We start from the raw sequence: 21117 nt of genomic DNA on the forward strand, positions 1-21117 counted from the left end.
AAAGGACAACATAAAAAATTTAATAAGAAAGAGGTACCTAAAATGTGCGCTCGTTTTGCACCCCGATAAGGCGGAGGGAGGCTCCAAGGGAAGTGGTACAAAAGAGAATGAAACAGAAAGGAGTACTTCAACTGCATCACACAGCGACAAATTCAACACCCTCAAATGTGCATACGAATTTTTAATGAATGAACAATTAAGGAATAAGTATAACCAATACGTTTCACAGCAGAAGACGAAAATAAAAAAACATGCCACAGGGAGTAATAACCTAAGTCTGAACCGCCACCTGGACAAGACTAAACTGGATGCAGCACAAAAGGAGAAATTATTCTTCAAAAGAAAATTAGAAGCACGAGAGAGGGACATGGCCAAGGGGGAAGGAAAGAAGAAATGGAAAGTCAATGAGGCAGAATGGCAACAGGATGAAATGGCTGGTGATCCCACTGCCAGCAGTTACCGCAATGGGAAAAACAGCCGTAAAAAAAAAAATGCGCAACAGAGGAGAGCAGCACGTATGGAACGAAACCATTTACAAAACATGAAAACGCAAAATGAAGATTTTGTGCGAACGCATTCCTCTGTACAGCAGTCTGGTCAGACAAATCACCACACATACGTTCGTGAGGAAGGGGAGGAGGCAGAACAAAGGGATCGAGTAATTGAAATTTACCTGAACAACTATCCCCACAACGTTGACCTGCTGCAAAGGTGCATAGACCAAAAGGAATTTTTAAAGTTCTTCCTCGATTTTAATTTTCAACAGTATTCCTTAAACAAGAATGAGGAACAGACTCAGAGTGAAAGAAGGGTCGGTCACTTCTCCTTCACTCATCGCAGCGAGGCTATTCGAGCTTATTTACACTTCAAAAAAAATGGAAAGCACATTGACCGCAATTTTAAGCTGAAGCTGGCGGTGCCCTGCAACGAGGGGGGAGAAAACGACACAGCAGCAAAGGACAACGTGGACCGGATGATGAACGAGATGGTGAACGAGCTAGACAAAATGTTTTCTCTCTAGGATGCTGCGTGCACTACGTGTAATGTTGTGCCCTCTCTTTGTATGACATGCCCGGGAGAGCACTTAAAAAAAAGGCGGTTTACCAAACACTCCGCCAACTGTTCACTTTGAAGAAGCTACGCTCGCTGTATACCCATCACATAGCGCGTGTGCTGGTATGCATTTTTTTTTTTTTTTTTTTTTTTTTGTTGTCACAGGTTAATCTGTCGCCACTCCCCACGCGTTTGTAATTTAATGACATTTTAAAAGTTTTGTTTTTTTTTTTTTTTTCAAGTTTGTCCTTTTTTTTTTTGCGCTCCGCTGTGTGCGCGATGAATTACCCATTTGAGTCCCGCCGCAAATTTCTTCTGAAGGAGGAGCCCCTCCACATTTGTCCCCCCACCAACTTCCTCCTTTTGGAGCAGAAACACAAAAAAAAAAAAAAAAAAAAAAAAAAAATGTAGCACATTGCTCACTAACCTATTTTTTATGAACAAAAATTTAAGCAGTCCATTCTGTGGCGTAACAGCGGAGGTCACCAACACACATGTAAAACACATCACCATGAGTGTTCCGCCGAAGGACATGCGCCCCGGTTGCACCACAAGTTAGGTAGGACAGTCTGGCCCAACTGCGTTCCCCCCGCACACCGTCCCCTGTTGTCCATTTCTTTCTCGTATGCCGCGCGAACATGTGGGAGGAGGTGCACACCTGCGTGCAGGCAAGCAGCTGAACGGTGACCGTTAAAAAAAAAAAAAAAAAAAAAAAAAAAGAGTAAATCGTATAATGCAGCGAAACGAAAAAAAACACATTACGTAAAACATAATGAAGCAGAACAAAGTATCTCTGCTTCTCAATGGGTCGCTTGTTGTTTAGTCACCCTCGCATGTGCGTTTTTTTTTCCCGCGTTTTGTCTTTTCCCATTTTTGCGGTACGCTGTCACTTGTGCAGAAAAAGCGGGGCATTCTCTCTTGTGGCACCCCGCGGGAAGAAGATACAGCAACACAGCGGTTAAGCGGTGTAGCTGCCAACCAACGTAACTGGCAAACCGCCTCACCGCTGCTCCATCAGTCGACATGAGAGAACAGAGCGAAGAGGCCCGGCTGCAACGGCTACTGGGCAGGTTGAAGAGTCAGGGGATGTTCGATGAGGTGAAAGAAGACACCGTGGACAAAAATGTAATAAAAAAAATTGCCATCCTGTATGACGTGTTCAGGCGGATAAATGAGGGGAACGGAGCCATAGGTGCGAGTGGTAACTGCGACTTTGTATACACCAGCGACATTAAGTATGCATTAAAATACGACAACTTCGTGAGGGTCAGGTTTCACATAATACCCGTGGAGAGAAAAAAAGGAATTCTTCAATTGGGAGAGGAAGAAGAAAAAAATTATCATTTCATTCAAAATATGAACAACATCGTTAGTAATATTTACAACCCCTCCAGTTATGACCAATTTTTAAATAACAGAGTGGAGGAAGACAAAGAAAAATTAAAGTGCATGATGAAATGTCTTAACGAAATTGAGTCCGCATATATATACAGGTACCGCAGTGACAATAATATTAAATTAACGTTTGAAATTTTTTGTCACAACTTTTATACCTTTTTGTCGTATGATTATAAAAGGAAGTCGTGCATACAGAATTTTCGTAATAAGTATTCGAACGTACAAGTGAGCAACCCCTTTCAGTTGTCCACTCCTCAAAATATGATTCACATAAACTCGATTGGAACTGTGATGCACTCTTCCAGCGACCAGTACGAGAGAGACACACTGGACACACTCAAGCCTTTCATCCTCGAGTCCCTTGAGATGGTCAAGGAGCTGCACGGCACGGGGGGTAGCAAGCAGTACCCCTTTGGTGGAGCCCAACTGGACAACGACTTCTTCGTTAAGAATGCGCACTACGAGGATGACATGCGGGGTCTCATTCGCATGGAGCGGGCGGCCAACGAGTACAGGCGCTTGCGCGCGGGCCTGGCAAAGCGGGGCGCTTAAGCGGTTGACTGGGTTTGCCCACGTAAATCTCCTTTACCGTCATATATAGCTGAACGCAACGAGGCGGAGTCACGTCCCGGGGAAAAGCGCTACAAGAGGAAAGTGAAGCAACCTACGATGTCGCAAAAATGTGTATCTTTACACAATCGTGTGCATTGTGAAGTTTTTTTTTTTTTTTTTTTTTTTTTTTTCGTTCCAACGCAACAGTGCAATGGCTTGTGCGATGGGGGGGCCACCTACCCGGAGCAGTCGTGCCCCACCTCTGTTTTTGTATCACCTTTTCTGCCCTCAACTTTTTCTCCATCCTGGGGAGAGGCTCGAACGTGTGACGTGTTTTAGAAGAGAAGTTAGCCACAGCTGGAGGGTTCCACAATGTGTCCCAGCGCGGAACCAATTTTTTTTTTTTTTTTTTTTTTTTTTTTTTTTTTTTTTTTTTTTTTTGTTGCTAACCGGGACTACACATAAGTGATGCCGCCCGCCCCACACGCATTTCTCCAAAGGATCGGCCTCCACGCAAGAAATGCATTCGAAGGCACGTACCACAGCACATCAGGGCACAACTGGGAAGCAACTCCACACCTTCTTCCCTTATTGACATGGTTCAAAATTGTTTTGTGTATTTTTTTTTTTTTTATTTGTTTTAATTGGGAGTCCTTTCTCCTTACAGGGAGGGAAAGGAAGGCTTAGCATAAAAATAGCATCTGTGTGTTGAGACGTTTGAGGATGGACCGCGCCCGGGGAACCCTCCTCGGGTTGGCTGGTCGACAGTGGGACATGCTGTGGTTGGGTGGTGCACATTTTGGCATCTCCCCCAGGGTTGAGGGTTGCACAAGTAAGTGTAGTGTTGTATCCCGTGCAACTGTCCTGTGGCAGTTGGCCTGACGCATTGGACCTGTCCAACGTGCGACGTCCAGCGTGTCACGTGTAACATGCGACCATGTGAATGCTCGTGTACATTGCCACCCCCGACCCCGTAACCTTCAGCGAGTCGATGCATGACCTACTACCCCTGCCGCAGACAGGAGGGGCACAAAATAGTATGTTGGAAAAAAAAAAAAAAAAAAAAAAAAAAAAAACACCGCGCTTGGGTTAGCCCATGCACACATATTAACGCTCACGCACCCCCCCCTCTCCACAGGAACTGATGCTGGGGAAGCACCGGAAGAGGAAAATCAACCCGCCCCTCTACCCAGTACACCCAAATGAAGAAAAAAAAAAAAACCTCAACAATTTCATAACCTACAAGGATTTAAAGATACGATGGAGAAGCACAACAAAAAATTACAGGAAAAAAGTGACCATAGCTAGGAAGTGGAAGAATTTGCATTGCCTTCTCCCCATGAACAAAAGTTCATGCATTTTTATTTTACACAAGAATTTACCCTACACTCGTTTTACACGCAAGGAAGGAGTCTGTCCTGAGGAGAGCAGCTATGTCTCCCCTCAGCGGGAGGATACCTCCCGGGGGGCACACATGAAACAGGTACTTACACAACAAGTAGTTGTGTGTATGTTTACATGGACGGGGAAAGAGAGCCACACAGGGGCGTGATAAGAATTCGGAAGTGGCGCCCACTTGCGTGTATGTAGGCGTACACAATTACGTACCTGTCGTGTGATTTTTTTTTCCCCCCCTCAGGTGAGTGATAACCGCGAAGGAGCAGTTCCCAATGTGGTGGTCACCCCGCAAAGTGGAAAAAGGAATGGCACACTGAACAGGGGAAGGAAGGCCAAAAATGGTAACCCGGCTCGCGTGCGCAATGCGAAGGCGGAGGTAGGTAAGCTGGACGAACCAGATCAAATGAATCACCCCTATGAGGTTGATCCCGTCCCGCAAGGTGCCTCCACACTCGAATTGACCTACCACGAGGTACCACCCCAAGAAGTCCAGCACCTCCTCAAAAAAGGAAAAGAAAATCTGTTTTGCATTTTTAAGTCCAATTTTATAAACGAACACAAGGTAACCATTGGTGATATTGTACAGACTGAAAAAATGCATCGCAGGAAAGCAGGAGATGTGGTATACTTCGGCACAGTCCTCCTCGTGGGGTCAAAAGATTTTACCATCATTGGAAAGCCCACAGTGCCCTACTGCAGAGTGAAAGCCACTATAGAGCAAATAACCTTAAGTAAAGAAATTTTAAGCTTTCGCTATAAAAAGGTCAGGAGGTCAAGTAGGTTCCTTCGAATCAAACACTGGCTTACCATTCTCAAAATTGAAGACATTATAATTGACACAAAGGAACAAGTGAAAGATGAACGGAAGAAGCCTTTGCAGATTTTGGACCTATGGGCAAATCGGTGGCTGTACGAGAAGGAGTTGAATTTTATTAAGTTTAATGAATCGGGTACTGCCCCTTTGGCGGAACAGATTTATGATCTAGTGGAGCACCAACCTAATACTTTACATCGGAGGGGACTTACCGAATGCTACCGATTTTACCCTGACCCGAACGTCCCGCACACGTATTAGCAAGACGCCACAACATTGTGTGGCCGTCCCGCCGAACTATGCGTCTCCTCCCGCAAGGGTGCTACAAGCGCCATCGTGTCATAACTTCAACCGTGTAACCATTTGCGTTAACGACAAGTATTTATACAATTGCGTGCTTGTTTTTTTTTTCCGCTCCATTTATTATACTTTTCGCCAGCGCAATGCGCTTCCCCCTTTTTTTTTTTTCCCCCCCTCCTGGGGTGCAATTATGTATGCGTCGCACCGCGCCCCTAACCGAATGAACCCTCCCCGGAGGGGGAAATACCCTTGCGCGAAATTTACCCGCTGAAGAAGTCGCAACTGTTGCAGCAACTGCTTACAGTTGGCATCCCACGAAAAAAAAAAAAAAGCTACAATGTGAAATCACGATCCCAATCTGAATCTCGAACCCTAAGGCATCCCAATCGCAATCTCAATCACACTGACCGCACGATGCGAATGCAGAGAAACGCCGAGAGGAACACTTGTGTATAAACTCCCCCTCTCCTATTTGCCTAGAGGCCCATACGGCGTAGCACACGTGGCGCATACTATGGGGGTGAAGTTCGAGTTCTTCAAATTTTTTAAACTGAACTACTACGCCTTTTACGTGAAGAAGGAAAAGCTGTACACCTTTCTGCATACCACTACGGCGTATTCCCTCGTGGGCGTGACCATATATCTGGGTTAGATTTGCAATTCTAATGAGCAGCGATAACATATTTGTTATAATGTAGCTGTGATGATGTTGCGGCCTTAATGTAACAACAATAAGTATATAAAGCGAGTCCCCCCTCATGCACGCCCTTCTCCCCCCGCAGGATACTCCTTCTTTCACATGTGGAACGACGCGGTACATTACTCGTACAAGCACTACGTGAGGAAGGAAGTAAGTGCGAGTGAAGCATGAACACAGCGATGTTGGATGCATTCCGCAAGGAATTGAGAAGTGTGAATGCCACTGCAGTCGTTCCCATGTAACGCCTGCTAACAACAGACCATATCTTCATAAATGTATATATATTATTTTTTTTTTTTTTCACCCACTTTCGAAGAAACAACGCAAACAACTGTACGATAAAATTAGGATCGCTCGGGAGAATGGTCTCATCCCCAAGAGCGAAGTTGATCTCTCGAATTAATTAATAGATTGGACAGGCAACTAGCCAAAATAAGGAGCCAAAGTAGCCAATCAAATTAGCTAGTCAAAAAAAAAAAGTTCACACATTTTGTGCGTGTCAAAAGGGATACCCTTCTAAGAAAAACAACCCATGAAGAGAACACCCGTTCAAGTGGTGACAGCGAATCTACACAAGTATTTTATGGCAACCCCAGGGGATGCTTCTCCCAACTGCACAATTACATTTGTCGAATAAGTAAAACTAAAGCACGTTGCTCAAATATAATATATTACCTGAACAGGTCAGCTAGTTTTGCACTCAGAACAAAAAAAACAAAAAAAAAAAAAAAACGCCTACAGCATTCCCCTCCCGTCATCACGGACCCTACGCAGTTAAGCATAATCAAGACAACAAAACAGATTAACCCTTCTAAACAGGTAGACACCGCGGAGAAGAATCACCTATCCGTGAAGAATACACACAAAAGAGGAACAAACGCAACTTTAATCAAACGTGAAAATGAAGATGAAAACACACAACACGTGGTGTCTCATTCTTCCCCTTGTTTATGCCCTCCTGTCGAGACAAATTGAAAGCAAATGTTGCAATAGCGGCAAAAGCAAAGATGGCAATCCATTGCCTATGTATTTTTCAAACGATATAAATATAAAATTTTTATTTGATTTTTTGCAAGTGAAGAATGAGTACGAATTTATCCTCTGCAACATTGTGTGCATTTTGTTGGGCTTCCTATCTGTGTATGTTAAAGTGTTGAAGAAAAAAGCTTTTAAGGAACATTCAAATGAATTGAAGACCCAGATGGGCATGTTAAGCATAATCTTTTCATGCAAAAGTGCCATGTATGGGTGGTTGTCTTTTCTTAATTACACAATTGACTTTGCGCTGATGCTTATCGTTATGACTTTCAACGTGTACATATTTTTAAGTATCATTTTGGGCGTGACCTGTGGCTACTTTTTTTACGGCCACCGGTTAGCGCTGTGAGGCGCGCGCAGAGAGGAGCGGCGCAGCACCGCGTCGTACGTCACAGACTTGTACGCTACAACGCGGCCCGTTGTAGTTTTTTTTTTTTTTTTTTTTTTTTTTAACCCATCCTTAATGAACCTCCGCACCTTCCCCCTTTTTACAAACTCTGCATTGTAATCCTTAAAAGGGAAAATAAAAAGTGTCTCTTGAGTTCCACGTTACGCCCGTTTTGAAAATGAAAAAAAATAAAATAAAAAAAATACCAATTGGGGATAGAAGGGGAATACACCAATTGTGTAATTTCCCCGTGTGCCGCACTTTTTTTAACCACTTTTTTTTTTTTTTTTTTTTTTTTAACAAGCATGTAATTTCCTTTTTAAGCGTGCAGGAGGGCAAAACACATTTACCCAACAGTGCATACCACACCACGTCGCATGTCGTCGTATCTGATTTGTGCGCACAGCAGGGCTTTTCCTGCCTGCCTGACTTGTGCTTGCAATTGGCAACACAGTGCTCCTCAATTTTTTTCGCAGACTTTTAATTTCCGTTGTTATTTTGGATTTGTACCACGTGTCACTCTTTTTGTTTTAATTGTACGCAAAGTAGGCATACTTGTTTTTTTTTTTTTTTTTTTTTTTTTTTTTTTTTTTTTTTTTTTTTTGGGAGGACAACTTTTTATGTTCCAGCCTTGTTCGAGTGTTTCCCTCGTTATTAAATTGTTCCTCTGCAGTTGCAACACCGTTGCCTGCTCGCCGCCGTTCATGCTTGAGAAAAAAAATGGACTCGACAAATATTAAACGGGGGCTAAGCAACGAGAACAACTGCGTCCCTGACGCAACGCTGAAAACGGGGGGTGGTGCACACAGTGAAGAGGGGGAGGAAGTGACAACGACCGAAAAGGGAGTCGCACTACAAGTGGGGGAGATGCACACGGACGTCGATACGGTTGAGGGTGCCACCGTTGAGGACGCGCAAGCTCAGCAGACACAAAAAGGGCGGAAGGGAAGTACCCATTGGGGGGACGACATCAGGGAGGGAAACCACAAAAGGGAGAGCAGCCTGACGGATGACCAGCTGACCGACCACAAGAAGAGCCAAGGGAAGAGTGAGACCATCACCACCCAGCGAGACGTCGAATTTCACAAGCTGTACGAAAGCGACGACAACAATTTTGTGTCCCCCCGGCACAGCTCCACTAGCGAATCTGTAAAAAAAGAGGAGCTAGACAAAGAGAAAAAAAAAAAAAAAAAAAACAGCAGCAGCAACAACATGACGCTTAACACAACCATGTTGCAGTCATACATTCACAGAAGCTACGACAAAGTATCGAATGCTTTTATTAAAACTTCCAAGTCGCTCTTGAAGAGAACGAGCAACATCACCTACTCCGAGGAAGCAGACGTGGGTGCGGCGGCGGCGGCGGAAGCGGCCGACCGGGTAACAAGTGCAAAATGGGGAAGCTCAGACGGGGTCGATGCGGGAAGAAAAGTTAAAAGCGCCAAGGCAAGGCTGCTAAGAGGTTGCCTCACCAGCTCAGCGAGTCAGGTGGAAGGTCAAGTGCCGAGTGAATGGGATGTCCCCTCAACCTGCCATGACAGGAATGAAAATTCTTTCTTCAAAGAAAATTTCGATTTAATAAATAAAACGTTACGAGAAGATAATAAATGGGGGGAGAAAAATAAAGAACGCATGATGGGCAAATGCAAAAAACTGCTAGAGAGCAATGACACGGTGAAGCTGTATAACGAAATTGAAGACCTTTACGAGGAGAGGATCCTACTGCTAAAATTTATTAACTACTACATGGACATAACGGAGAAGCATCAACGTGAACTGCAGAAGATACAAACGTCCTACGAAATTTTACTCACAGAGAATGAGCAGCTCAGTCAAAACAACATCACCTTCAAGAGGCATATTAACTTGTTACGCACTGGAGACACTCCCGCGCAGGAGTGATGTCAACGACTCCTCACACTACCCCCTTTTGCGTGCATATATCGATTGGGCTCATGCAATATACATGCACACACTTCACACGAAGCTGATTACTCCACCGTGTCTTATCCTTTTTGCCTACCTACCTCCAACACATATTGTGTACACACAGAAACGGTTGGCTCGGTTTGGAGCAAATTTGAAGAATTTTTTTTTTTTTTTATCGACTTTACAACGCAGTAACATAGCGTCGCATGGAATAACTGCCCAGGGAATGTGCCCCATTCGAAACGGTGAAATGCACCCACAGGGGGTACCCTGTCTCTGTTTCACTTCGTCCATCACAGAAAGCGTGAATCGACCGGGAGAGGCTACGCTCCATAGGGAGAGTCTGCCTCCTACTGATGTCGCTCCGCTAAAAGAAAACAGGACAAAACAGGTGCCCACATTCAGGACATACTGCCCCACGAAAAAAGTCACAACTAATTCAAAATTAATCACTTTCAACACATTCTCCCTTTCCCCCCTTCTGCTGACCCACTCTTCATGCGAAGGAAGCAGAAATGAAAAAACGGCAATGTGCTACAATGAAAAGATGTTTTAAACATTTTTGTCTTTTTTTTTTTTTTTTTTTTTTTTTTTTTTTTTGCAAAATTAAAAAAATATATAAAATGGCTAGACATGTTAATGCAACTTTGCTGGTCACAGCATTCCTCGGCTCATCTTCCTGTCGTATCTGTGCGAGGGGGGGGGGGGGGGGGGGGGGGGGGGGGGGGGGGGGAAAGGAACGTGAGTGGTGGGTCTTTCAAATGAGGATGGAAGTGAGGATCACGGGGTGGATCTGATTGGGGCTATGATGGCGCTCTCCCGACAAGCTACACAATTCAACGGTCTAATTAGGAAACCGCGGCCCCTCTTCCATTTCTTCTCCTTTCTTACTGGCGCCTGTGGGACTTTCCCTTGTTGGTCGTCTTCTTCATGTAATACCGCTTGCTCCTGTTTGCTACGGGGGAGGAAGGAAGGGAGAAAAGGGTCATTTGTATAAGGCACACAAAAACCGGCGCGTGTGATGAAGAAGGAGAGCTTTTTTTTTTTTACCTCCGTCGGAACACCCATCGCCCTTTGGCGCGCCGTCTTCACCGTCAGGAGTCCTAGTGCCATGTTGCTGCCGGGGTGGTCTGCCTCGGCTAAACATTCCTTCTCCTCGCTTGCCACGCCCGCGCGAGTTAGCAGCACCGCCTCGCCCAGCAACACCGCGACGATCAGCACCACCCGGACGATTAGCAACACCACGTGGGAGACCCCCATCACTGCCGGCGCTGCCGTCTTCACGACTCCTCCTGTACGACGTGTAGGGCAACACATCATTCTCAAGTTTTCCCAGCGAGCCATCCCCCGAAGAGTCATCACAACTGCTCGACCTATCCAGTAGGTCGAAAATTTTATTTTTATTTTCTTCCCCCAGGTTATCATTGGTATATCTCCCTTTGCTGCTTTTCCTTTTGTGGGGCTTTTCCACCCGTGTGCGTTCGCGCAGCACGTCGAGGATATTCCTCTGCCTGCCCTTTGCAGCTGCGCGTGGTTTGGTGTGTTGGAAGCGGTCCACCTCCACGTTGTTGGCGCGGCGCCCAAGGCTGCTTCCACCATGGCTACGGTGCGCGTCGCTACGTCCATCATCTGCACTTGCATCATCCCCGCTTACGCCGTCCCCACTTATGCCGTCTGCGCTTCGACCATCACCGCTCCGACCATCGCTTGGACCGTCGCTGCCCGTTGCGGGTGCAACCCCCGTGGCCAGGACCTCCTCCACGGCTTTACAAAAGTCAAAGTTGTTCCTCCTTAGCACCTTGAGCACAGCACCGACGTCGTTCACGTTGGTGATCTCCATGACCCGCTCGATCTCGTGTTGATATTTCATTTCACACATTTTATTCACTGCCTTTTTGTGATTCACTTTTAAAACTTCGTTCAGGTAAAAATAAAAGTCCACATCGAGTTTATCCTTCAGGACAAATGTGTGAAGAAATCTCCAGTTGCACATTTGCATGTCGTTTCGTAAAAAATACAAAAGGTTCATTTTTTCACTTGTTTGTTTTAGCATATCGATGATGATGGAGACGACTATGAGCTTGTTCTTTTCGTTTCCGTACAGGAGGAGGTACTTCACCATCATGGTTAGTACTTGTGCGAACAGGTGCCGCAGGTAGAGTAGGTCCTTCCGCGCGCGCTCCTTCAGCGTGTCTTCATATACGTGGTGAATCTGAAGAGGCGAGGGGGGAAGGAAAATCAGTGAAGGGGTGAATTGCTCGCGTGGGTGATGTTGTCGTGGGTTACTGTGCTCGCGAGGGCGACGTCGTCTCATGTTTGTAACGCAGTGCCAAGTCAAAGGCCGTGACGCACTCCCTCTTCGCGTACCATGTCGAAGTAGGTGTGCACCACCAAGTGGAGGAAGGAACTGCCCGTGGAGCCCTCCTCGCGCTTGAGAATCTCCGGGGCTGAAGTGGACAGAGAAAAGGAGCCCACGTCCACACCACGATAAAACATCAACCTCAGCAGAATCAAATCATTCGTTTGTTTATTCTCGTTACGGTCAAAATAATTAAAAGGGTGAAAAAAATTTACGAAACAAAGGACAGCAATTATGAACTCGTTAATTTTGTACAGGAGGTTTTGTAAATTTCCCTTGTTATGTGAATAGCGTCCGATCTGATCCTTCACAGCCTTCACCTCCTCGTACAGGAAGGACAAATATTTATTTATGTTCAAAAAATTAATTTTGTTCACTCTGTATGCCTCCTTTAACAAGTTTTTTATTTCCTTTTTTCTCTTTTTGGATCTGTGGAACATCATCATGATATCCATAAAGACGTGAATTTTTATGAAAGTCGATTTTATTGTACTCGTTTCTCGCCTGTCTTTGTTCAGGTAAATTTTGACCAATTTTATGTACAGGTCAAAAATGTGCTTATCGAATCGGGAACGCTGCCTATGTGTCTCCTTTTCCTCCTCCGGTCGGTCGAACGGCAAGTCGTAACTTCTAATTGGACTTAACAAATGTGAAAAGAAAAACGAAGTCAACGACCCGTTTCTCTTCACTGTCGCTAGGATGTACTCATCGCTTTGTCGCAAAAGGTGGTCGAAGCATTTATCCACAAAGCAAAAGTACAGTTGACGCTTTTCCTCCTGCGCGTCCTTCACCTCCACGTAGAGAAAGGGCTCCTTGAAGTGGCCCTTCTGCTCCATCCTAAACCCTCACCAAGGCTGGAAAAAAAAGGGCGGTCAAAAGGGGCCACCACAAAGAGCGGTCAAAAAGGGCGGTGAAGAGAAACGTCCCCCCAGTTGCTTCCAATAACCGCAACACCGCTCCACTGTGCTTGGCCAGCCACTTCTCACATGATCCCCCCCCCGTTTTATATAATCCTCTTTACAATGAGCTCGACTTGTCGCTCGCTCTTCTCAACTTGGCCGAGTTCATAACCCCCTCCAGTAGGTTCATATTTGACGACCCCGAATTATCCTTCGACCGATTTTTTATGAAGTAGTCGCACTCTAAATATCTCTGTGTGCAATTCCAGATGCACTTTTTATTCGTGTTGCTCAGGCTTTTTTCTGAGAAGGGGTAAAGAGACGGGGCGAGATAAAGTCACGTGTGGGGAGAGGGTTGTTTCCCCCGTCGGTCGTGTGACACGGTGGGATGGTCCACTTATTGGTCCCCCTTGTCGCCGCTAGTGAATGCGACGCGTTGCCACGTCTGTCATTGCGTTTTATACGTTCAGTCATTTTTTTTCATTTTTTTTTGTTCTTTTTTTCCTTACGGCTTACCTGGATAGCTCACGCATTTATCGAAGCAGTAGGACGAGATCTTGCAGGTCTCCTTGAAGGAGCTTATTATCTGCTCGGTGGGGAAGGAGTACACGGTGAAGAGTGAATGGCGGAAGGAGGGTTCCATTATGAAGCGCTTTATGGCGAGGCACTCAAACCACGTCGCCCATTGTAAGGAGGATCCCCACTCTGATGAATCCACACACAGACACAGGTATGTCACAACGCTCACGTATTCGAGCGTGCGCCTACGTGGGACACACCCACCGCGACACCATCCACAAAAGAGAGACGTACCTTGTTTAGAGTGTTCAGTTGGGATAGGAAATTATTAACGTTGCTTTCATCCTTGGTATCGTGATCCATTGTTTGGTAAAAGGGGGGATGGCACTCATGGACGATGTAGTGTATTATTCACTGCTGGTCTGGACCCGTTCCTCTCTTCCCCGTGTGATCTCTTTTCATGTCCTCACAAGTAGTTGTAGGGAGCCGACGTTCACTTCGTTCAATTTACGTGTACGTCTCGTCCGTCCCCTTTTTCTAAAATGCACTCTCCTTTCACAGTACAGTTTGCTCGATAAAGGAACACGAAAAAATGGTAACAACGGTAAAGCGACGTCTCAATGTTTTCTCATCACTTTAAGGGCACTTGGTGCGAATGCGCACGATCGGCCATCTGTGTAAGTTGCCTCGAAGGAGGGGTCCTCTATATATATACTAATGGAGAAACGCGTGATACATATCGTAATATATGTATACACCACGTGGTATCACTTAATTGACAAAGAGAGGGAAATGGAAAAAAGGAAGGAAAAAAAAAAAAAAACCATTTGTAAACAGTGTTGTGAAATTTTTTTTCAACATTACTGTTCTTTTAATAGCAGTAATGACGGTTCCCGTTTCGCACCCGTGGCGTTTTCCCTTTTTCACGTGGAACTCGTCCTTTTTTTTTTTTTTTTTTTTTTTTTTTGGAGCCACGTTTAACCGACAAGGAGAATTTTGCTCATTTTTTTATTTGATTTTTTTCCTCATTCAGAAATGAAAAAATATGGCACAATGTACAACTCTGTGTCGAACTTCCAATCCTCCTCTCGCCCTCTTTCCCTTTTGCGATCCCCCCAGGGGAAAGCTGGTAGGAAGTCCATAAGTCAACATTACCGGAGGAAAAAATGAACGCAAACAATAGGCAGCTAGTCAAGGATATCTACAAAATAGGTACAGTGTGCAACTGTGCGGGGGTTGTGTTGTATAATATTTGCGCACGTTGGGGCAAGCGTGCAAGGCAAGGGTGTTCTCAGCGAGGGAGCATTTCATTGAGTGCCCAACCAGTCATGTCACTCCCGATCACAGCTATACTCACGACGTGCCTTCCATTTGTTCCCCCACCACATGCAGGACTAGACCACAAAGACTTCATCAACATAGAAAATCTGGAAGAAATATATGAAAAGAAAAAAAATGTAAAGCTACGGAGAAGTGACATTGTGTACGCGCTCAACATCCTCGAAAATGCAAGAGCCTGTGCGATAAAGAATGAAAACAACACAATCATAACGAGGATGCGAAGTGAAGAAGTCACCAGCAAATTGAAAGAGCTGAGCGACATTGATTTTTTAATTTTTACCAAAGTGGAAAATAGCCAGAATAATGGAATTTGGACAGCTGACCTGAGGAAGCAAACCAAATTACTAGTAAGATATATTATTTTTTTACCTGACCTGGTCATAATTTTAGAAAAAAAAAAAAAAATATACACCTAGCCACATTGCCTGAACGAGACAGCTTGTGTATAAAGAACACCTTTTTAGCTGTTCAAAATATCTCGTCCATGTTGTGCATATGCATGTAACGGGGGAGGAGACACACACACTCATTTTTATTCTGTCCACCTTTTTTTTTTTTTCAGATTCACCAAGTTCAGAAGGGCGTCAAGCTGTTGTGCGAGTGTAAACTGATAAAGCAGGTAAGAGGCAGGGAAAAACAAAAAAAAAAAAAAAAATATGAACCGTTCAGGTAAATGCGCACGTTTTCTTATCCCCTTCAGGTAAATAACATTCACGTGAAAAATCGCAAAATGTACATATTGTACGATTTAGAGGCCTCAGAAAAGGTAATCGAATTGAGTGGTGAATGCGAGGGGGTCCAACTGACCGTCCGAAGAGTGACCCTATTCGTAGTAACAAAAACGAGTCCTACAGCGCCGTTTGGCCTTTTCTCCGTCACTACGTTGCTGGCTCTATCACTGTTTTTTATTTCCATCCCATTCCATCGTGCAGGTCATAGGAGGCTCCTTTTACACTGACGGAGAATTCAACAAAAAGGTGGTGGACTACATACGGGAGAACATTTGTTTTTACTTGTACAACAACAACAACTCGAATGTCCTGTCTGTCATTAATTACATAAAAAACCTCAACAGCAGTATCGGCTACTTCTCCGACAACGACATATATAGAGTAATAAAGACTTTGCTGTATGAGGAGCGAATTAAAATTTACAAAAATAATAACGACGAGGAAATAATTTATTATTATAATAATGAGAAGAAAAACTACTTTAGCAACTTCCCCTGCTTCTCCTGCGACATTTTTAATAAATGCAACTCGGATACGAAAACGGCCATTAATCCGAAGAACTGCGTCTACTTGAATTTTTACCTTAACCTGGAGGTAAGGCGCGAACGTATGGCGGGCAGTTGCCAAGCTTACCTCGCAAGGGAGATGCTGTTCACTCAGCGAGGTGGTAAGGCCGCTTCATGTGTCAAACCCAACCATGTTGACTGCCCCATTCGGCCACTCATCCTGCATTCCTTCCCACTTGCTGCCCTTCCTACAGAATGAATAGCACCATCCCGTAGGACAAGAAGAGATGACGCGAGTTAAGCACCCGTTAGGGGGTCAAGACAGGAGTGGATTGTCCCCCGTTTTGTCTTTTTTATTTTTTTTTGTTATGCTATGTTTCGCCATATACGCGACGTATGCTGCGAAGTGAAGCGAAGCGTGCGTTATTTTAAATATATTAAATTCTCTTTAAATTTGTATACCATTGTCAATCTGTTTTTTTTTTTTTTCTTTTTTTTTTCTGTCCATTTTTGAAGACCCATCGTATAGGTGTGTCCTTTTTTTTTTTTTTTTTTTTTTTTTTCAAACCTGCGAGTGCATTTGTTAAATTGGAAGAAAAGACACCTCTGTATACTTTATTACCATTTTTTTTTTTTCTCTGTCCTTCCAAACGAGTGTTGGATAAGAGAAAGGGAACAGTTTAACCAATTGCCATTAAATTATTAACATAGGCACATGTACACGTGATGTGCCTAATGTAGTGTACCACTTAATGTGCCACTGTGCGTTTCCGTCCTCAACGAGTGTGTGACACACTTGAAGGGGACAGAAAAAAAAAAAAAAAAACACCCCATGATGAGTGGAACAACAAAAAGGGAAAAGGATTACACCCGGATAAAGGAACAAAAAATAGTGCAGTATGATTCGTAAAAGTGGATGTGTTTTTTTTTGGCGGGGGGAACTGAGGTGATCCCCTCACTTGGTTGTAACGGATAAAGCGGGGGCAAATTGTCGTACCCATTTTTTTTTTTTTGTTGCAACTGAGTAGTGATGCCACTTCATATATTCCTCAACCCGCTCAGGACAGAATGCGAAATAACGAGGAGTGACTGCGAGGAGTTCATTCGGGTCGTCAAAAGGTAAGGTGTAGAGACAGAATATTAAATAAATAAATAAAATAAAAATGTCTTCCCAATTTGTACGGTGCATGCGCTGTCGCCTGTAAGTGACAATAGCCGATCAGATCGGAAAAGTCAAGTGGGACAAAAAAAAAAAAAAAAAAAAAAAAAAAAAGGGAAAAAAAAAAAAAAAAAAAAAAAAAAAAAAAACATACGTGATTGAGTATTTGCACACCGCTCCTCACCCCTGCACACCTTTCCTTGCCTCAAAAGGTTTGGCACATCGTTCACAGAAAAGGACTTAGCCCAGTATTGCCGTTTAAATCACATCCCGATAAGCGAGTAAGCTGTGTGGAGGTTGCCTCATCTCGTCTCATCACATTTCAGCTTCCGTCCTTACCCAGTGCACTTTATGAGCTTCTTCCCCCCCCCGCAGACACACCATAGAATGCATGTTCGAGGAGTTTTTTCTGAACAAAAAAAACGAGAGGGAGTAAGTCCACGAGAAATAAACTCATCTGCGTTACTCCTCTTTGTGTGAACGCATTTTGCGAATCCATTCTGTGAACCCCCCCTCCCCCTTGCCTCTCCCGCAGCACCCGCGAGATCACCGCCGACGATCTGATATCCTTGACCTCCAAAAAAACGAACAGATGCTTCTACGTCCCCGTCGTCGTGTACATAGGTAATGTCGCAGTGGACAAAACGAAAAAAATGGAAAACCCAATGAAACCAACAGGGGAGTCGCTCCCCCTCTCTGTTCCATTTATCCCCAAGGGGGGAGAGAAAAGCACCTTAGCTGAAGCGTCCCCCTTCTTTTTTCTACGCGTGACACTTTTTTCCCCCCCTCTCACAGGAAAGCGTAGCCACATACGAAGCTACGAAGAAGGACTCAAAAAGGCAAAGGAGAAGGAAAAAAAAAATGAACAAATCGAAAAAGACAATTTAAAAAAACAAATTCAAAGAGACAAGAAAAATAAACAGAGAAATGAAAAAATGAATTACGTGTGGGAGGATGAAATTTGGGGCAGGTCCAACTTTTGCACTGAAGCCACGTCGATAGATCGGGAGGGGAAAGTTCAGGTGGACAGCACCAATGTGAAGACACGAGATGGTGAAGCCCCCAACGCCGTGCAGCATCTGTTGGAAGCGAACCGTGCTAACAGCGAAGAGAACGATGAACAGCTGGAGTCTTCCAAGCAAGTCGAAGTAACTGAAAAGGGAAAAGGCAACCACGACGACCAGAATACGAATAGTAGTGGCACCATGAAGAAGTCTTCGCCGGGAAGAAAAGGCAAAAGTGGAATGGGAAGGAAGGGCGCTGCCGCTCAGCACGAAAAAGAGCAACCCACCGCGGCAGAAGCAAAGCGACTCGCTTTGGAGGAGCAGAAGAGGGAAAAGCAAATCTACTACGACTCCCTAATGCAGCAGGTTCTAAATAACATACAAAAAGGAAAAGAGAAAAAAAAAAAACATCTCACAACATTCAACTTTGTTACTTATTACAAACTTCATGAGCTGATATACATGTCCTTCCTGGTGGACAAGTACCAGGGCTACTTCCAAGGTAGGGGGAATGCCGACAAGGATAAGGAGGAGCAGCGCCCCATGCTTTTCACCCTCCTTACATGGGTACATAAGTGTGTCCCACTTGGTAATGCCTCCCTTCCCGCGACAGGCACAGAAGAGAGCGACTTGATCGACATTTACACAGAGGAGGGGGAACAAATGGATCGAAGTGAAGACAGCAGAGGAGATGGCCCAGGAGAGACAACCATGAACAGTGGCGAAGAAAATGTGCAGGCAAAAATGGAAGAAGAGGTAGAAGGCGCGAACAGGATTACCCTCGAGCAAGTTGTACATAAATACAAAGGGGACAGGGAGAAAGAAGAAGAAAAAAAAAAAAAATTAAAAAAAAAAACACATAAGTACATACATAGTAACCAGCTAGCCAATTTTCAATTTGTTAAAAAAAATATAGAAGAAATAATGAACTCCGTTTTGTACAACTTGAACACATTCTTCAATGACAAGGTGTTAGAGGTAGAACGTGTGATGGAGGAGTACAGCACCGTGGTGGCGAAAAGCAACCAAGGGAATGCCTGCACCACACAGGTTGTTATGTGCATTGACGCTGATAAAGAAAAAAATGAACTGCTCAACAAGGACAAGACTTTTTCTAGTCAGCTAATCGAAGGGAATGAAAAGGCATCTCTGCTTGGTGAAGCTCTCGCTTTAAACGAAGGGGAAGAGGCAACAGGCATAAATACTCCTCAATGTGATAGCCTGCCCCAATTGAAGAACAAAAAAAAATGTGTCTCAAATGGCGAAGTCATCACTTCTAATCAGCCAAGCGAAACAGTAGGACAGATGAAAAAGGAAATCACCAAAGGGGGTGAGAAGCCCAACTTCGCAGAAGGACACATAAGCGGACAAGAAGGCGAAGCAGAGGGGGGAAATAAGAACATAAAAAGAGGGTGTAAGGGAAGGCGTGCGAAACGAATGCACACTTTTAAGAGGCCCCCTGGTACACACCTGTCCGAAATGGACGAAGCAGTCGATGGGCCGTCCGATGTCCAACTTAACGACGAAGAAACTCTATCCGATCATTACATAAGTTACGCGAATTTAAAATACACTGAGGAAGAAATAAAGCAAAAAAATTTTATCTACTATTTAACGCATGATATAAACAAAATTGAAACATTCAAGAGGAAATACTTTTACGACTTTTTTTTCATGTACATGGTGAGGAAGCTCTTCTGGAATGTGCTTTGTTTGTATTACTTGCACTGGAACGAGCGGCTCGCGCAGGACACACCAATGCAGAGCGGGTCACCAGATGATCCCTCCCTGTCCCAACCACTCAGGAGTCACCTAACCAGCCAGATAAACAGCCAAGGCCTTGATGAGGACAATCTAATTCTGTACGAAAGCGACGTCAGTGTGAATAACGCCAAGAAGAACAAGACCATGCTCTACAACACTAACCAGAAGCTGTGCCACAATCTGGACCCCCTATTTAAATTAATTCGCAGCGAAAAATTGCTCATTTACCTTCGATATGACCAAAATAAAAGGGTCAAATGTAAAAACAAAACGGAATACTTGTACAGAGAAATATGGCAATACCTTATTTTCACGAACTTAAAGCAAAAGGAGCAAACTGGGACATATAGCCCTTTCAGTGAGTTCGTCCTCTTTCGCCAGGACTGAAAAGAACAAACAAAAAAAAAAGCGCGAATTTGCCTGAATGGTTCATATTTTTTTTTTTTAGTTTTATTTTTTTTTTATTCTCCAAATGGCTAGTCGAAATTTTTTCCCCCAAAATGGGGATTTTTTTGTTCTCACTGGTATGTTCGCAGCAGCGTGTGAAAATGTATTCGCCGCTTTGTCACTTGATGTGGGGAAATTTGTGGGGGTCCCCAAGCCTACGTACCGTAGCACGCATATAGAGGGAGCATATAGGCATACATTTGTATGCATACAATAAATAAAGCTTATTGCAAGGTACACCATTGACGCGTTTTTTTTTTTTTTTTTTCTCTTTTTATGCCCTCGTGTAACTTTTTCTCCCATGATGTTATTTTATCCTTTTGTGCACTTGTGACTGTTACAAAAGGGAAGGAACGCACACACCTGCCCCATAAAAAAGGGAAAATACCTCACATGATATAAAAAGACCGTTGTATATAAAACGTTACGCAAGTTATATGTGACAGAAGGCCACCCCCTCGTGTTGAAGAAATTGAAGAGGGGGTCTTTCTACGCTGCGCAAACAAGATGATTTGGCAAAACCGATCCTGACTGTCCACTTCACCGCCGTCCCCCCACATGAATTGAAACAAAATGATGACACAAAAAAAAAAAAATAAAAAAAAAAGGGTGACGCAACTTTGAAAAAATGATTAAGAGATTTCTTCTTTTTATTCATTTTTTTTAATTTTGCGAAAGCACATGATCCACACAACGTAAGTCATAGTTACTCTGATTGTTTTCGCCTGTGGAGAACAGCGGTGAAGGGGGTAGTCAGGGAGAGGGCATAAAAATATGTTTGCCAGCGCCGCGTCATCTCCTCTTTGGAGGGAGGATTC

The 21117-nt window shown here is 44.2% G+C and overlaps 8 protein-coding genes across 8 annotated transcripts in view; 7 read left to right on the forward strand and 1 right to left on the reverse strand.

The window, feature by feature from the left end:
- AK88_00492 (uncharacterized protein) overlaps positions 1 to 1021 on the forward strand; it is a gene marked incomplete at both ends in the record, with an annotated part of 4150 nt that extends 3129 nt beyond the window's left edge. The window contains one exon of the mRNA XM_012478143.1: positions 5 to 1021. Coding sequence (XP_012333566.1) covers positions 5 to 1021 — 1017 coding nt within the window. The remainder of the gene's footprint in view (positions 1 to 4) is intronic.
- Positions 1022 to 2076: 1055 nt separating this feature from the next.
- On the forward strand, positions 2077 to 5476 carry AK88_00493 (uncharacterized protein; the record flags this gene model as incomplete). The annotated part of the gene is made up of 4 exons (XM_012478144.1): positions 2077 to 2960; positions 4022 to 4040; positions 4142 to 4486; positions 4643 to 5476. 4 exons carry the CDS (start codon positions 2077 to 2079, stop codon positions 5474 to 5476), a joined length of 2082 nt encoding a protein of 693 aa, XP_012333567.1.
- A 553-nt stretch (positions 5477 to 6029) lies between these two features.
- Positions 6030 to 6618, forward strand: AK88_00494 (uncharacterized protein; the record flags this gene model as incomplete). Its single annotated transcript, XM_012478145.1, has 3 exons — positions 6030 to 6162; positions 6298 to 6365; positions 6532 to 6618. 3 exons carry the CDS (start codon positions 6030 to 6032, stop codon positions 6616 to 6618), a joined length of 288 nt encoding a protein of 95 aa, XP_012333568.1.
- Positions 6619 to 7116: 498 nt separating this feature from the next.
- On the forward strand, positions 7117 to 7602 carry AK88_00495 (uncharacterized protein; the record flags this gene model as incomplete). The annotated part of the gene is made up of 1 exon (XM_012478146.1): positions 7117 to 7602. One exon carries the CDS (start codon positions 7117 to 7119, stop codon positions 7600 to 7602), a length of 486 nt encoding a protein of 161 aa, XP_012333569.1.
- A 759-nt stretch (positions 7603 to 8361) lies between these two features.
- Positions 8362 to 9543, forward strand: AK88_00496 (uncharacterized protein; the record flags this gene model as incomplete). Its single annotated transcript, XM_012478147.1, has 1 exon — positions 8362 to 9543. The coding sequence occupies one exon, from the start codon at positions 8362 to 8364 to the stop codon at positions 9541 to 9543; it is 1182 nt and encodes a 393-aa protein (XP_012333570.1).
- A 681-nt stretch (positions 9544 to 10224) lies between these two features.
- AK88_00497 (uncharacterized protein) lies at positions 10225 to 13710 on the reverse strand (the record flags this gene model as incomplete). The annotated part of the gene is made up of 7 exons (XM_012478148.1): positions 10225 to 10258; positions 10462 to 10525; positions 10621 to 11782; positions 11938 to 12766; positions 12951 to 13131; positions 13345 to 13414; positions 13642 to 13710. The coding sequence occupies 7 exons, from the start codon at positions 13708 to 13710 to the stop codon at positions 10225 to 10227; spliced, it is 2409 nt and encodes an 802-aa protein (XP_012333571.1).
- An 803-nt stretch (positions 13711 to 14513) lies between these two features.
- On the forward strand, positions 14514 to 16188 carry AK88_00498 (uncharacterized protein; the record flags this gene model as incomplete). Its single annotated transcript, XM_012478149.1, has 6 exons — positions 14514 to 14559; positions 14740 to 15035; positions 15251 to 15307; positions 15389 to 15454; positions 15621 to 16013; positions 16180 to 16188. 6 exons carry the CDS (start codon positions 14514 to 14516, stop codon positions 16186 to 16188), a joined length of 867 nt encoding a protein of 288 aa, XP_012333572.1.
- Positions 16189 to 16757: 569 nt separating this feature from the next.
- Positions 16758 to 20239, forward strand: AK88_00499 (uncharacterized protein; the record flags this gene model as incomplete). The annotated part of the gene is made up of 7 exons (XM_012478150.1): positions 16758 to 16831; positions 16988 to 17044; positions 17297 to 17365; positions 17460 to 17516; positions 17620 to 17708; positions 17880 to 18590; positions 18702 to 20239. 7 exons carry the CDS (start codon positions 16758 to 16760, stop codon positions 20237 to 20239), a joined length of 2595 nt encoding a protein of 864 aa, XP_012333573.1.
- Between the last annotated feature and the right edge of the window lie 878 nt (positions 20240 to 21117).

Source organism: Plasmodium fragile, assembly GCF_000956335.1.
Source record: "Plasmodium fragile strain nilgiri unplaced genomic scaffold supercont1.4, whole genome shotgun sequence".
Taxonomy (NCBI): Eukaryota; Apicomplexa; class Aconoidasida; order Haemosporida; family Plasmodiidae; genus Plasmodium; species Plasmodium fragile.